The sequence below is a fragment of the Ixodes scapularis genome, unplaced genomic scaffold, assembly GCF_016920785.2.
Source record: "Ixodes scapularis isolate PalLabHiFi unplaced genomic scaffold, ASM1692078v2 PGA_scaffold0__279_contigs__length_252992795, whole genome shotgun sequence".
Lineage (NCBI taxonomy): Eukaryota > Metazoa > Arthropoda > Arachnida > Ixodida > Ixodidae > Ixodes > Ixodes scapularis.
Genome location: NW_024609835.1, coordinates 6,657,393 through 6,672,263, shown reverse-complemented (window position 1 = coordinate 6,672,263; position 14,871 = coordinate 6,657,393). Strand labels below are relative to the sequence as shown.

The window sequence follows — 14,871 nt, the reverse complement described above, 5'->3', positions numbered from 1 at the left end:
AAAGATGTTTTACAAGATGTGGTCATTTTATTTCTTTTCTAGCATGTTTCACAAACATTTACGTGGAGAAATCTGGAACATTCTGTGAAATGAACTACTGCCGCTCTTGATTATGTAGGTGGCCGTATGACCTTTTGTAACAAAAGCTGGCGTCCCAACCTACGAGGGACATGGAACATGTAAACAAATTAACCCTCATTTCCATCAATAACAACAAATCATGTAACCTTTTCCCTCGTAACGACAAAAGTTGCGAGGCTGAGCTAATATCCCCCCCACCCCGTCCTTGAAAAGCATTGCGACTAGGAGATACCCAAAGCCTCTGTCTTGAAGAGCTCGTGAAACCAGCTGTGCAAGCTCTGGACTGCAAGGCCCCTGTTCTTGCAGCCATCAAACATTCTTCCCCATAAAGATTAGAACTGAGAGCGAGTTCTGTTTGCCTTAAGCTATGCGTCAGTGTGACCTATTCATTCACAGGCAGGGACCGACAACTATATGCATGTTGTGAAAAAGTTTTTTCACAAGCGCTTTTTCTGAAGTTTTAGATACCTCGCAACCTCTGCAAGCACCGAGGAATCTGTACACCAAGCGAAATCTTGAACAATGCATGTTGGCTGACGAAAACAGGGCGTATAACAAACTACATTTGTCAGTTGAGTTTAACAAGAGCCCATGAGCCTCCTCGGAAGCAACTGTTGAGAGAAGAGTTATAAACTGCCCGGCAATGTGCTCCATCAATGGTTCAACAGATGCGTGGGTAAAGGTGTTGATACCAGCTCCTTTCCCCTCTAGCAAACACTTTGCTAGCCGGGCATCACTGCATAAGGTACCTTCATCCGTACACTTGCAGAAATGCCGCAACAAAAGTCTAATGCAAAAACACATCCTGCTGAGCCGCCCGTACGTGTGAAACTTGCAAAAAAGAACATCAAACACGACATCAGGGTCACTACTTGCCCTCACGGAACACCCATACATGTGAAACTTGCAAAAATGTACATCAGACATGACGTCAGAGTCACTACTTGTTCTCCTGAGGCACCCGTACGTGTGAAACTTAAAAAAAAGAACATCAAACACGACATCAGGGTCACAACTTGCCCTCACGGAACACCCATACATGTGAAACTTGCAAAAATGTACATCAAACATGACGTCAGAGTCACTACTTGTTCTCCTGAGGCACCCGTACGTGTGAAACTTGCAAAAAAGAACATCAAACACGACATCAGGGTCACAACTTGCCCTCACGGAACACCCATACATGTGAAACTTACAAAAATGTACATCAAACATGACGTCAGAGTCACTACTTGTTCTCCTGAGGCACCCGTACGTGTGAAACTTGCAAAAAAGAACATCAAACACGACATCAGGGTCACTACTTGCCCTCACGGAACACCCATACATGTGAAACTTGCAAAAATGTACATCAAACATGACGTCAGAGTCACTACTTGTTCTCCTGAGGCACCCGTACGTGTGAAACTTGCAAAAAAGAACATCAAACATGACGTCGCTCACTACTTCTTCTCACGTGACACCCGTACACGTGAAACTTGTCAAAAGAACACCAAACAAAAAGCTCAAAACACTGCATAGGATCCACATACCTGCGAATCTTGCGAAAAGGACAGTGGAAACACTGTACACAAACACGAAGTCCAAGCAAGCTCCGGCAGTAAACACACCTCACCCACAGGCAAACACACACACACACACGAAGTCCAAGTAGGATCCGGCACAATGCAGACCTCACAATACAGGCACACACACGGAGTCCGAGAAGGCTCTGGCACAACACAGACTTCACTGTACAGGCACACACACGGAGTCCGAGCAAGCTCCGGCAGTAAACACACCTCACTGTACAGGCACACACACGGAGTCCTAGAAGGCTCCGGCACAACACAGACCTCACTATACAGACACACACACGGAGTCCGAGGAGGCTCCGGCACAACATGGACCTCACTGTACAAGCACACACACGGAGTCCTAAAAGGCTCCGGCACAACACAGACCTTACTATACAGACACACACACGGAGTCCGAGGAGGCTCCGGCACAACATGGACCTCACTGTACAAGCACACACACGGAGTCCTAGAAGGCTCCGGCACAACACAGACCTTACTATACAGACACACACACGGAGTCCGAGGAGGCTCCGGCACAACATGGACCTCACTGTACAAGCACACACACGGAGTCCTAGAAGGCTCCGGCAGAACATCCACAGCACTGAGCACGCATTACACTTAGAAAGTATGAGACCATCACTGGTGGCGGCCACGATGGCGGATCCGGTGAAGCCGGCGACGTACACGACGCACATGACTTGTGGTAGCTCCAAGCACAAGCTGGTCCCGCATGGCCTTACCCTCAATGTAGAGGCGCCTCGACTGCAGGATTCTGCGCTCTCGTGCTGCGTCACTGCTCTCGTCTGCCTCGCTGTCATCGTCAGAGCCGCTGCTTGACTCGGATTCCGACGACGATGATCCCGGATCCGATTCCCCTGCGCTGAGGCAGATGTTGTGGAGCACTGCACAGGCTGCCACGATCGTGCCGGCGATCCTTGGATGGTGGTAAAGAACCCGGTGTTTTTGCACGCATCGAAAACGACTCTTCAGCAGCCCAATGCAGCGCTCCACCACCGACCTCATTGAGGCGTGGGCAGCGTTGTAACGCCCGGCAGGTGTGGAGACAGCTGGCCGGCCAGGCACGGGAGTCATGAGCCATGGCTCCAACGGGTACCCACTGTCTCCTGCATGAAAAATAGCAAGTCTAATCTCAGATACGTGAACCACATGCTGTGTTTTATCCAAATTTGATTTATCCCGTCCGACCCTCCATATGCCGTTTCCACAAGCAGGTGGTGTGCATTCAGCGTTAACCTTGTAGTTTCCGAGTAGTGCTGATAACGAGTACTACTTGTTGAAACCACCGCTATATCTTATTTGCATGCCAGAGACGCCGCAGACCTGTCAACCAATATCAGGTGTTTGCCGTCTCAACAGGTTTTTACAGATGACACCGACTATGGTGATGATGACACGCCTTGGAAACGAGTTTTTGGAAAATGCTGTGGAAGCTCTGGGAATGAGGACCGTGAGGCTATCTCCAAGAGTATTTCTCATGTCTGTTACCCGCGAGAGTCTCACCTTGATGAGATTGAAATAAAACGCAATGGTACACTTGAAGGAGCTTCTTTGCAGCTGGAGGCTGGACACGGAGCACCTATCAACCCCACTCCTCTCTTTCCTATTCTCGCAGTGCCTAGTGTAATTCAGTGGTTAACTGACAACACTTCTTGATTTCAACAGTTTCGACCCTAATGCACTAAAGATGAACTGTTAAATTCCTCATCTCTGCTCCAGAGCCTCGAGCAAGGACATGAAAGTAAGCCTTTGCATGATGCCTTGCTTTAGGCCAGTCATCCAAACACTGGTGTATAGTTCTACAGCAATCTGTTCATGTGAAAGTCAAGAAACGTCTGGGTACTCTGCATTTTGTTTTCATGCGAGCTGACAATGTGCTGCCACTTTAGGTACACTCACCGAGTAGGTACTCCCCGTGCCTGATGAGCCTGCCAGCGATGCACTGCTGCCGCACCCAAGACTGCCTCCACACAAGGGCGTCATGTGAGCAGCCAGGCATCGAAGGGTCGACTGCCAGGATTCGCATGTTGGCGTCGCACACCTGCAACAAATAAGAGTGCGATAAGAGAGAGACAAACAGATGATCGCAGCTTGTGTACATCTGTTACGTTCCTTTCATTTTGAAAAAGACAACTTAGCAGTGATCCCGCGCACTGTGAGAAAGAAATAAGCATCTGTCAATAGTATTGTGCAATATGCTTCTACCGGTGCCTTCGGTGCACATCAACAGGTATAAATTATGAATAGAAGCACGTCTCCCAACACTCTTACAATGTCCATAGAGCTGTGCAGCAATTACTACTCGGACCCAGGGGCGTAGCCAGGGGGAGGGCTTATGGGGCTTCAGCCAGCCAGCCAGTGAGCCCAACCAAACCGGCCTCCCCCCCAAAAAAAAAAAAAAAAAAAATTTAGCCGACCCTAAATATACACATGCATTGTGACCCCCCCATCCCCCTCTCCGCACCCCAAGTCGTGGACATCCCAGTCACCTCAACTCCAGCCCCCTGCCCCCAGCCCCCAGCCCGCCCCCCCCCCCCCCCCCCCCCAAGCCCCCGATTTATAACGATTTCAGATTACAACAAACGTGACCACATGTTACAAACTCGGTAGGAGCCAAAAATGGAAACTTACCACCATGACGTTTAGCGCGTAGTGGAGCTTGCGACACCAATACAACGCCTTGGTGACGGTTCGGTCGAACCGTGACGGACCCTTGATGGCCACAAACGTCCCGTCGACGCACCCAACGACGCCCGGGAGGGTGCCTCGTCGCAGGAAGGCTTCCTGTGTGGCCGCACGTTCTTCCACGGTCTCGGCGAAAGCGACCCACGCGGGGCCCAGGCGGCGAACGATGGCTACGGCCACGGCACGGACGGCTGAGCTCACCGTAGTCTGGTGGACGGAGAGATTTCGGTCGCTCCCCACCAACCCCTGGTAGCTTCCCGTCGCGAAAAACCGCAACGCCACGAGGACTTGCTGTTCAACGGTGACGACGGTCCGTGCACGGCTCCACCGTCTCAAGCCAGGATCGTCACGCAGTTCGTCGCACAGCCACCTTACAACGTCTTTCGAGAGGCGATAGTGTCGTTGAAAATCAACGTCATCCATGTCAAACGCATTGGCGTGGTCTAAGTACCTACGCCGGCGGCGAAACACGAACAAAAACGCTGCCATTTTGGACGCTTCTCCCCGATCTCGCGCCCAACTCGCCCAAGCTCGCCTAGGTCGGAGCCGGCAAGCTTTTCCCATCCGCGGCGGCTTCTGCCACGTCACAATGACGTCACCGCATCTCGCCGCGAGTTCCGAATATGCAACTCTCCGACCGCCTCAAAACCCTCCGTTAACGTCACGATCTAGGGAGTGTCGGCGCGTGTCGTCATGCACGGCGCCGACCAATCGCGGCGGTCGGCGAGTTTGGCGGAGAACTCGCCTCGAGCTCGCCGCGCCGAGGTTAGCCCCCCAGCACTGTACTCCGTTCACCCTTAAGGCCGGTTCTCGCATGCAGCGAAGCGCTGATGTAGCGCTCCTCACGTGCCGTCAGCTACTTATCGTCTGCCATGAGCAACAGTTTTGACGGTGCGATACAAAGCTGGTGAACGCTGCCGTCGGCACGCGCTTAGCGCGAGGTCAGCGCTATGCTTGTAGCGCTCCGCTGCATGTGGGAACAGGCCTTTAGAGGAATTGTCCGGTGAAAACTGGAACTTTTTATGATCTTGTGGTGGTTCTCTGGCGGGAGCCTAATGCTTAAGATAGGCAATTTTTATTATATTAAACGACACCCCAATTTACTGTAATCAATAACTTATTTTTGTACAAAACTACATGCCGAATTTCGCAAGTACCAATGGCTGCCCTCCCATGCTTTATGTAACGTCACATCAGGCTTGCAATTTTTAGATCCAATGCCTCATTCCCCCGTGGGAACACAGTGCTCCAGTCGCACCGCGGCTTTCCTTTTTTGCTCGCCACTGGAAATCTCGCGGAGAAATGTGTGGAGCGTGACGACAGCAGAATGAGAGTCCCCTTTCGTGCAATTTTGTTTTGTCTTTAGCACAGCAACGATGGTGAACGAAGTCGCTGCGCTCACGAGGAGGACAAAATTCGAAGTGCGCTTCCGTTGGCGCGATCATCGCGTCATGTCACGTCAGAGCCTCCGCTGCTCTGAAGGTGGAAGAGAGAAACGCCGTTTATGCGCACTTTGTTTAAAATATAATCACTCGTGGAACTGGAAGATGCTCCTATAGCCATTGACAATCAGGTCTGAATGTTTTCTTCAATACGAAATTTCACCGGACAATCTCTTTAAGCTGATACTAGAAGCTCCGCCTTCCCGCGCGAGCTTTCTACCCTTGCTAACACAAGCGTGAACGCGCAGGCACGCGCAAACACAGCACCGCGGAAGCCAGCGAGCTCGCCCCGAAGGCGGAGCTTCTAGTCTCAGCTTAAAGGAGCCATGAAGCGATTTTTCTACTTTCACCAATTACTACTTACAATCGCTTCATGACGTTAGTCACTGAATAAACTTGCTCAAGTTATCTTTTTTTTCTCTCTAGACAATGGCAGTCGCAAACGAAATTCGAGAAATATGAGCGTCATTCATCCCCTCAACTCGGAGTAAGAACAATCGGCCACATGGCCTATTGTCTATCCTTTACCGCCAACGTTAATCATAGCCACGCGCTACGGTCGGCAAAGTAGAAAACGCGTGCTGAGCTCCAGGCATTGCTAGAGTTCGGCTATTTTCATCACTGCAGTGGTTAGACGCGAGCCACTACCCGAGTGTCCGCCGAGGCATTGATTGTTACGAGCCGAAGTCGAGTGCTCACGCAGTTCTCCGTGTTCAATCCATTAGGCGCGCTCGACTGTCGTCAGGTGGGTGGTTTCGATCCCACAATTACGTCATCAAGCTTTGCTAAGGCAAGACTGAAAGAAGTAGTTTCCTTTTATACTCTCAATCTCACCGCGACAAAGAAGATGTTTGCGAGTATACTTGGACCAGACTAGTAGCATAACTCATCTGCAAAGTCATGAACAATCCAACCCGATGTCGTTTCATGACCTCTCAAGAGTGAACGGAGTAGAAGCTATACTCCGTTTCACCTTATGTTGTTCCGCAGCGAAGGCTAGAAGCGCGAGCTCATAGCGTTAGCAGCTGCCCTTGGTGCACGAGAGCTTGTGCCGCTGAGATGTGTTCCAGAGCAAGGAGCTCGCGCTTGTAGCCTTTCCTGCGGTACAACACAAGATGAAACAGAGTATAGCAAGCACAGTCTGTAGACCATATGCAGAGCCGGACCATCTGTTTAACCATATGCAAACAGAAGCGTCATCTAGTTTACTCATGATCAATTATCAAATTTCCTACATATTGGAAGGTTCCCGTACCGATAACTTCGCCCAAGAGACAATGGTGCAGGCAAAGTCTGCACCATTGACTGGAAGATCGGGAAGATCGTTCCAGTTTTTAAAAGTGGCAATAAAAACTCACCAAATAATTACCGACCCATCTCATTAACGAGTGTTGTCTCAAAGCTATTGGAACATGTTATTTTCTCGAATGTGATGTCCCATCTTGACCAAACCAACTTTTTTTACAAACACCAGCACGGATTTCGTAAGGGGTTCTCATGCGACAACCAACTCCTTGAATTCACTCATGACATACATAGTAACATGGACCTAAACACCCAGACCGACGCCATTTTCTTAGACTTCTCTAAAGCGTTCGACCGCGTGCCCCACTGCCGTCTAATATCTAAACTCTCCTCACTTCGCATTGACGACTTAACTCTTTCCTGGATCCGAAACTTCCTCTCCTTAAGACAGCAGTTCACCACAGTAGGTGATTTTTACTCGGAGCTTTCCGATGTAACCTCCGGGGTGCCGCAAGGTACTGTCCTTGGCCCTCTTCTATTTCTAATATACATTAATGATCTCCCGCAGTCGCTAACATCCTGTGTACGTCTTTTTGCCGACGATTGTGTACTGTACAGAAAGATTAACAACCCTGACGACCACTTACATCTCCAAACTGATATTGATCGGGTAGTTACCTGGTGCCACAAATGGCAAATGACCCTTAACACAGCAAAATGTAAACTTGTTTCTTTTACCCGTAAACGCACAAATTCAGACCTCACATATTTACTCAACAATTCGCCCATCATCGCTGCTTCCGCTTATCAGTACCTCGGTGTCGAACTAACTTCTAATCTTTCTTGGGTTTCTCACATTACCACGATAACCGCTAAAGCATCCCGTACCCTCGGTTACTTGAAACGAATCTTAAATCTGCGCCCTCTCACCTCCGCAAATTATCTTATGAAACCTATGTTCGCCCGAAATTAGAGTACGCCTCCGCTATCTGGGCCCCTTACCAAACCTACCTTATTAATCAAATCGAATCCATTCAAAACCGTGCAGCCCGCTTCATTTCTTCATCATATTCGCGTTTCGACAGCGTGTCACTAATAAAGCAAAATTATTCTATCTGTCTACTGGAAACTCGACGTAACATTTCTCTCCTATGCTTAATTCACCGATTATGCCACAGCCCCGCTGGGACTTGGTTCTTGCATCTGGAACACCTGAACAAGGAATCACGTAATTTTAACACTAAGGGCCGGTTGCACCAACGCCGCTTACCTTAACCCAAAGCGGCGCTTTCCTAAGCCGGCTTAGCGCCCTAAACCGAGCTTAGGTAAGCACGGGTTTAAATTCCGGTTGCACCAACGTTAAGCCGGCTTTACAGACGCGCCCCAAGCTAAACGCTGGATTTGCGTAGGGAATCTAGGGACAAACAGAGCAAACTAGGGAACGCTCAGAGCGACGAATACGATTGGCGGAGAGGAATCACGTGATGTAAACAAACAAGAAAAAAACTGTCGTAGTAGTTGTCGTCGGCGTCTGCTTTCGCCGTATTTCTTCGGTGAGTAACAAATTAAAGGTCTCCAAATTCAATCATTTTTTCGTTTAACTTTCAATAACAGAAGTCAAAGCTTCAAATAAACACGAATGCTCTTTACATCTGTGATTGTGTGTTTAATATCGGTTGATAACAGGATATTTTGACAGTGGTAGTAGTTTTCGTGCTCATATTTTGAGGCGAAGGAGCCATCGGGGGCCCCAAATCTCACCGAACGCGAGAAGGACACTCTACTCGCTACATCGCTGAAGACAAAACATCATGGATATAAGTAGGCAGGTAAGATGACTACTAAAACCAAGTCAAGCCTGAGACCGATGAAGTTCAAAACAGTGACGAACTCGCCACGGCAGCTGCGAAAATGCACGGAAATCGTCGAATAGAAGTCGTCGAGAGGTCAGGTCACGAGACCTTGCATCGACGGTACTCGTTGCTATCAGCAAGGTGACAGAACTGCACTGTACCGTCGTTGAACATCCGCTGCAGCCTCAAACGGACTTCAATTTCACACTGTCGAGTTCAGAAAAAAAAAAAAACTCCCACTAGTACATCACATCGTGCCGATAAGAACGGTCGTCTCTTCGCATCACCTGCCCCAGCCTGCCCCAATACAGCAATGCACGAATCTAACATAGTAGTCGTTACCATTTGTCGTCGCCACGAATGAAAGATATAAAGCAAAATATTCCTAAAAAATCGCGATCACCAAAAAAGTTACGGAGGACACAACAAGGCGCAACTTTCAACTGAATTTTATTGAAAACGTGTTCCGGTATATAGTCTCAACCATCGTCACAATGACAACAAACTACAAAAGTAAAGGGAAAACACCATCACAGAGCACAACTCGGAAACAACAGTATCTCGTTCTCGGGAAACGAATGAAAGAGATAAAGCAAAGTATATAAAAAAAAAAAAAAAATGCGATCACCAAAAAAGTTACAGTTATGGAACGATACAGTTTTCTGAAGCCAAGATTCTACTCGCGAGATAAGGAAAATTCACTGAAGATTGTCTCAAAACTCAGAAAACGAAAGAAATTGAATTTTGGCTGTTTTATTACTTAAAAGCGCCGCAATCTAATGCAAACGGCAGAGGTGTCGACAATCAGCTGATCGCCGAGATAATGTACTGCCACTATTCAACGCGCTGATCAGATTGAAGGATACGCGCTGCAAGTGTAGATAAACAAGGTGGTAAATAACAATACGTTACAGCTATGCGAAAATTAGTAAGTACATACGAATAAGCTCGTTGACAGAAGAACCAACGGGAATACAGACGTGAGCCCCACAGCTCCGTACGTTTCTCGGTTAGGGCTAACACGCCCTGAAAGTGGAGAGCCAACTTGAAAACAGGGGTCGATCAACACTTCACGTGACAATATTTTGCATCCCTGTCACAATCGAAAGTCATTTTGTGGAGACTTTCACGCTGATGTAGCCTAAAACACTTTGCACAACCAATTTCGTCCACCGCGTCGACCGTAACAAACCAGCCGCCATGTTTTTAATCCAGGATTAAGAAACAACCAGAAGCAAAGCGCCCAATGTTGAGCGCTTAAGTTAAGCGTAGTTTAGTGCTAGGTTTAGCGATAAGCCAGTTTGGTGCAACCGAACGAAACCGAAACTAAGCTTAAGTTCCCGGTTAAGCTCCGCTTTGCGCTAAGCGACGTTGGTGCAACCGGCCCTAAGAGTTTTAAGCGCATCTTTGGGACATCATTGTCATTCAATAATTCTTCCCTGCCACGTGCCATCAAGCTCTGGAATGATCTTCCCGAGGCCGTTGTTTCAGTTTCCGACCCAGCACTTTTTCGTTCAGAATTAACCGCATATATGTTAGCCAATTAAAAATGTGTAACGATGTTATTTTCTTGCAAACTGGTCACTGTATCTATATTTTTACTCGAAATGTTAACGTATGTGTGTATTATTATTATTTTTTATTTCAGTATGTGCTTTATGTTACCCAGCTGTGCAAATATTTAGTTTATTCTGTTGCGCGCAGATGTGTATTGATGTTTGTATAGAGTCGGCGTGCTCCCTGCCATTCCTTCTTTGTGTTAACCAGATTATATAACCCCCCCTCATGTAATGCCGACAGGCCTTTGAGGTACTTTGATTAAATAAATAAATAAGTGAGAGTCGAAGAACTAAGATATGACCACATGCTGCAAGCGCAATACGAAGCCTTTACAGAAGGTCTCCGATAAAGACCGTTCACTGACCTGGATGACCCAGGTCACTGTTTAATTGACGAGACTTGCGACCTCGTTGCTAACAATTCTTTTTCCAGAATTTTGCGGTCGTCTTTCTTTTCGTCTTCGAACCGAAACTAAGCAGCAACCCGTTGAGTGCATAAATACCACCCCTGCCAGTTTTGATCTGGATGAGCATCGCACCGGCGTGCGGTCGTGTATCACTACTGCGTGGTGCAGGTTAAAGACCCCAGGCTAGCGGTTGTACTGTACTGGCTAAATTGCTCCTCTACAGCGAGTGACTCGTCGCAACTTTGAAATGGCTGACCAAGTACACGGTGTATAAATATACACACAACCCCAATTATATACATGTTTATAATATGATGACAACCGAGGCAGATGCACACGCGCCTCGTCCACAACTGGAGATGTGAAAAAAACCGAAATGGCGGCTCCTAATGGCATGATGTCGATACCTGGCAAGAATTTTGCATAAGGCCTATACTCCGTTTGACCTTATGCTGTACCTCAGCGGAGGCTAGAAGCCCGAGCTTATAGCGTTAGCAGCATCTCTTAATCCAGGAGAACTTGTGCCGCCGAGATGTGCCCTAGAGCAAGGAGCTGGCGCTTGTAGCCTTTCCTGCGGTGCATCATGAGGTAAAGTAGAGTAGCATGCACAAGGGTTGATCTTCATGCTTCACCCGTGACCCATTTGTGGAGGAACTGGAAATGTTCTTACATTATTTTAATCTAGTATTCTTTAAGCCAAACGCACTTTCTACTGCTTCCTGAAAAAAAAAAAAAAGTTTTAGAGCGCAGCTTTTAGGGCGCCCGTTTCGGGCTTGAGCGGCGTCGGCGTCGCCGTCGGCGTAACCGCAAGGTCACGTGACCCCCTGAGGTCACGTGACTGCCAGGTCACGTGACTTCCAGGTCACGTGACCCCCACGTCACGTGACCCTCCAGGTCACGTGACCCCCCCCCCCCCAGGTCACCTGACTCCTCAGGTCACGGAGGGAGGAGGGGTATACCCTCCCCTCAGTACCCTTCCCTCATTTTCCTCAAGAGCTGCGCTCCAATTCGGCGTTACAGCGAGTTCTAAACGGCTTTCATTTATTTTAAGCTTTGCAAGCTACGCATCTCCGGCCTCTATTATCTCATATACCTTTTAAGCACCTCCTACCATGCAGGTATTTCTTTCATTTTTTTAAGAGCCTGTAGTCACAGGAAGTCAGATACAGTGAGTACTGTGGATATCATTTCCAAAGCTTTATTTAGGAACGGCAACCATTGTAACGCAAAACCGGAGGCTAGGTGAATTGACGTTGTCAACTTTTCACGACGCTTCGTTTTGATTACAGCGCATAAATTTGTAGCTTTGTTCGCATAGTAAGAACTTGGTATTGCGGCTCTGCCTTGTATATAATAACAAGAAAAACACCCTTGGCATCTCAAACGATTTACCGAAAGCTTCTTATTGTTACTCTAGCTTGTACGAAAACTAAAAGATACTCTCTACTTGGTTTTTGGGACGGAACCAACGCTACTCTACGGGGCTTTCTGTCTTTCCGTCTGGGCGAAACTCTACTGCGTGTGCTACTGTACCGTCTGGACGGAACTCTAGACACGCACTCTGTACTACAAATCGAAATGTATGTCAAAAGAAAAAAGAAAGAAAGAAGCTCCATGACACGTGTTTCGGGAAGACGATACGAACCCGATGCAGGGCTATATGCGAGTCTACAGAGCCCTTCACGAGGAAGCCTCTGTCATGACTACGATTGCTTCCTTAGAATTCGCTCAGTCGACAGGTGCCCGCATTTATGAAGACAACGAACTCTAAATTTTCTCGGCCGTGCGTACCTCCGGAAAGAGTTTAGAACGGGTTTCTATCGTTCCTTCAAAAGTCGATTCGTGGGATTGAACTTCGTGGACAACTTTTCATGGACACACGTTTCGTCGACACTGCGATGTTTCGTCGGAACTCGTTTCGTGAACACATATCTTCATAGGAAGGTTCGTCAACGGCGTATACACATATGTTTGTTTGATCATATAAGGAAGTCGCTAAGTGCAAGCGCGTAATTCACTGAAGGCGAGGCGCAAAACAATTGCTGCGAAAACAGTAGGGTGTTGTTCGACGAACCGTCACAAGGTGTGTCGACGAAACGTACGCGGAAAGACTTTCGATAAAAGAATCTATCGAAGAAACGTCCTACGCCGAGAAAACGACTAGGCGATGACTGATTGCCCACGCTTTCAAACAAGTTCAACTATAATTCACTTCATTTCCCAAGCGCGAATTTCAGAACACTCGGCAAAGTATGGCTTAATTAAATTCGTTTAAAATTAAATTACTTATATCTTCCAGACTTTCGCTAGGCGAGAAGACAATTCATTTTTTGCAAACACACTTCCAAATCAGAGGTAAAAAAACGAGTTGTGAAAACTTACCCAATTCGCTGCGGGAAGCCGAACGATGCCAGCACGCAATGCAAGCACCAGCCGGAATGTCCGGGACAAGTTGAACTCCACCGTCCTCACGTACCACTTTTACGGACACTCGGCACAATCACCGCGCAAAGCGCCGCGGAGGTCAAGATTTGTCCCCTCCATTGTAGCTCCCCCTTTAGTGAATATCACTTCTATACACAGCTTCTGGTACGTCTTCCGTGTTTTAAAAAAATTCATGGCTTCCCTGATGATAAAGCGATTAATCCAAAGATGCAGGCGATCTGGACAAGAATAACGCGTATTCATGGCTTCCTTTTGGCCGGCGTTTTCAGTGACCGGCGTCGTGTTATCGCGTAGTTTTTTCTTTTCTTTTTTTTTTTTTAGGGGGGGCGGGAGGTTTCAATTTTTTTTTTACAACCAACCCTCCCTTCCCCCAAGTTTCCGGTGAAATATCCATAAAAAAAAATAAAAAAAACGCTTGGGTGCTCTTTTTTTCCGTTAGGCTTTTGCGCCATGTGCTCTTAGATTCATCCGCTACCAATCTATTTAAACCAAAACGCAAAATGTTAAGAAAACAAAGCCCCTCAAGCTTGAAGCATTCTTGTCGCTACAGCGTGGAGATAAAATATTGGTGGCAAGAATATGTTATATTTTTTTATTGATTCATTCGCTACATACATTTTTTTTTGTATGCTATGTTGCTGGAGATTTTATTTTCTAATTTTTGTGTGTGTGTGTGTCTGTAGCGAGTGCAGGTCCGCGGTAGCAGACGTTTCGTCGCTATTGTAGCGAAAATATTCGCTACGAGTTCTTTTTATTCGCTATATATTCGCAACAGAGATTTAGAGCGTTGGAAGGTGCTGCACAAGACCGAGCAAGGACTGCGGACAGATATTTCGTGGGCAGGTTCACGAGGGCGATTGACAACCGCGATACGTGTTTTATCTCAAAGCCGCGACCGAAGCGACGTGACACGGACAAAGAGAAGGGCTACCCTTGCACGATCGAGCGGAGTGCAGGATCTCCTCGCACACCCCGACCTCGGTCCTCTTGTCTTCTCCGTGCCACCAACGCGAGATGGGACGAGAGCTCACGCAAGCGCATGAATCTTGTTGAGAAATGTTCACTAAAACATACAAAAGCAAAAAAAAAAAAAAAAATGATGCCGTAATAAAAGAGAAAAGAAAAACTTAGTTAAAATCTCGAGCTAAAAACAAGGCTTTTTTTGTTTCTTTTGAGTTGGGTGAGTCAGATTATTAGGCCCTGGAGAAAATCAGCCATCTGCGTTAAGTCCTTATTTTGAACTTACTTCGGCGACGTTCCGCCCATTGCAAATTGAGAAAATACGGCGAAAGAGCTTCGGGCACGCACCTGACCTCACCGCACCGCCCGTCTCCTTCCGCACGGTAAAGTCCGTCTACAATGGTCAACGTTGCTATGGCAACAAATAGCGTAGTGGATGGACGGACGCGCGGGAGCAGCCTCGAGCCAGCAACAGCGGACGCCATTTTCCTCTCCATTTAGCGGGAAAACTAAGTTGGTGTATAAGTCACGTGACGTCATCTTCCCCGCTAGCTTTGATGGGAAGACTGAATTAGAGTATATAGGCCACGTAACGTAGATTTCCCCGCTAATGC

General features: G+C 47.6%; 2 protein-coding genes across 6 annotated transcripts in view; one reads left to right on the top strand and one right to left on the bottom strand.

Annotated features, from left to right (window-relative positions):
- LOC8037145 (CUGBP Elav-like family member 4) overlaps window positions 1-14,871 on the top strand; it is a 279,808-nt gene that overhangs the window by 13,561 nt on the left and 251,376 nt on the right. The gene's annotated exons all lie outside the window — the stretch shown is intronic.
- On the bottom strand, window positions 4-4,906 carry LOC120842428 (putative nuclease HARBI1). The gene is made up of 3 exons (XM_040213545.2): window positions 4,293-4,906; window positions 3,561-3,702; window positions 4-2,767 (listed from the first exon to the last, which is right to left on the bottom strand). Exons 1-3 carry the CDS (start codon window positions 4,833-4,835, stop codon window positions 2,280-2,282), a joined length of 1,173 nt encoding a protein of 390 aa, XP_040069479.2. The 5' UTR covers window positions 4,836-4,906; the 3' UTR covers window positions 4-2,279.

Coding starts and splice junctions, on each gene's coding strand:
- LOC120842428 (XM_040213545.2), bottom strand. CDS start 4,835: ATGGCAGCGTTTTTGTTCGTGTTTCGCCGCCGGCGTAGGTACTTAGAC. Junction 3,703..4,292: donor ACGCGCTAAACGTCATGGTG/GTAAGTTTCCAT, acceptor TATTTGTTGCAG/GTGTGCGACGCCAACATGCG. Junction 2,768..3,560: donor GCACGGGGAGTACCTACTCG/GTGAGTGTACCT, acceptor TTTTTCATGCAG/GAGACAGTGGGTACCCGTTG.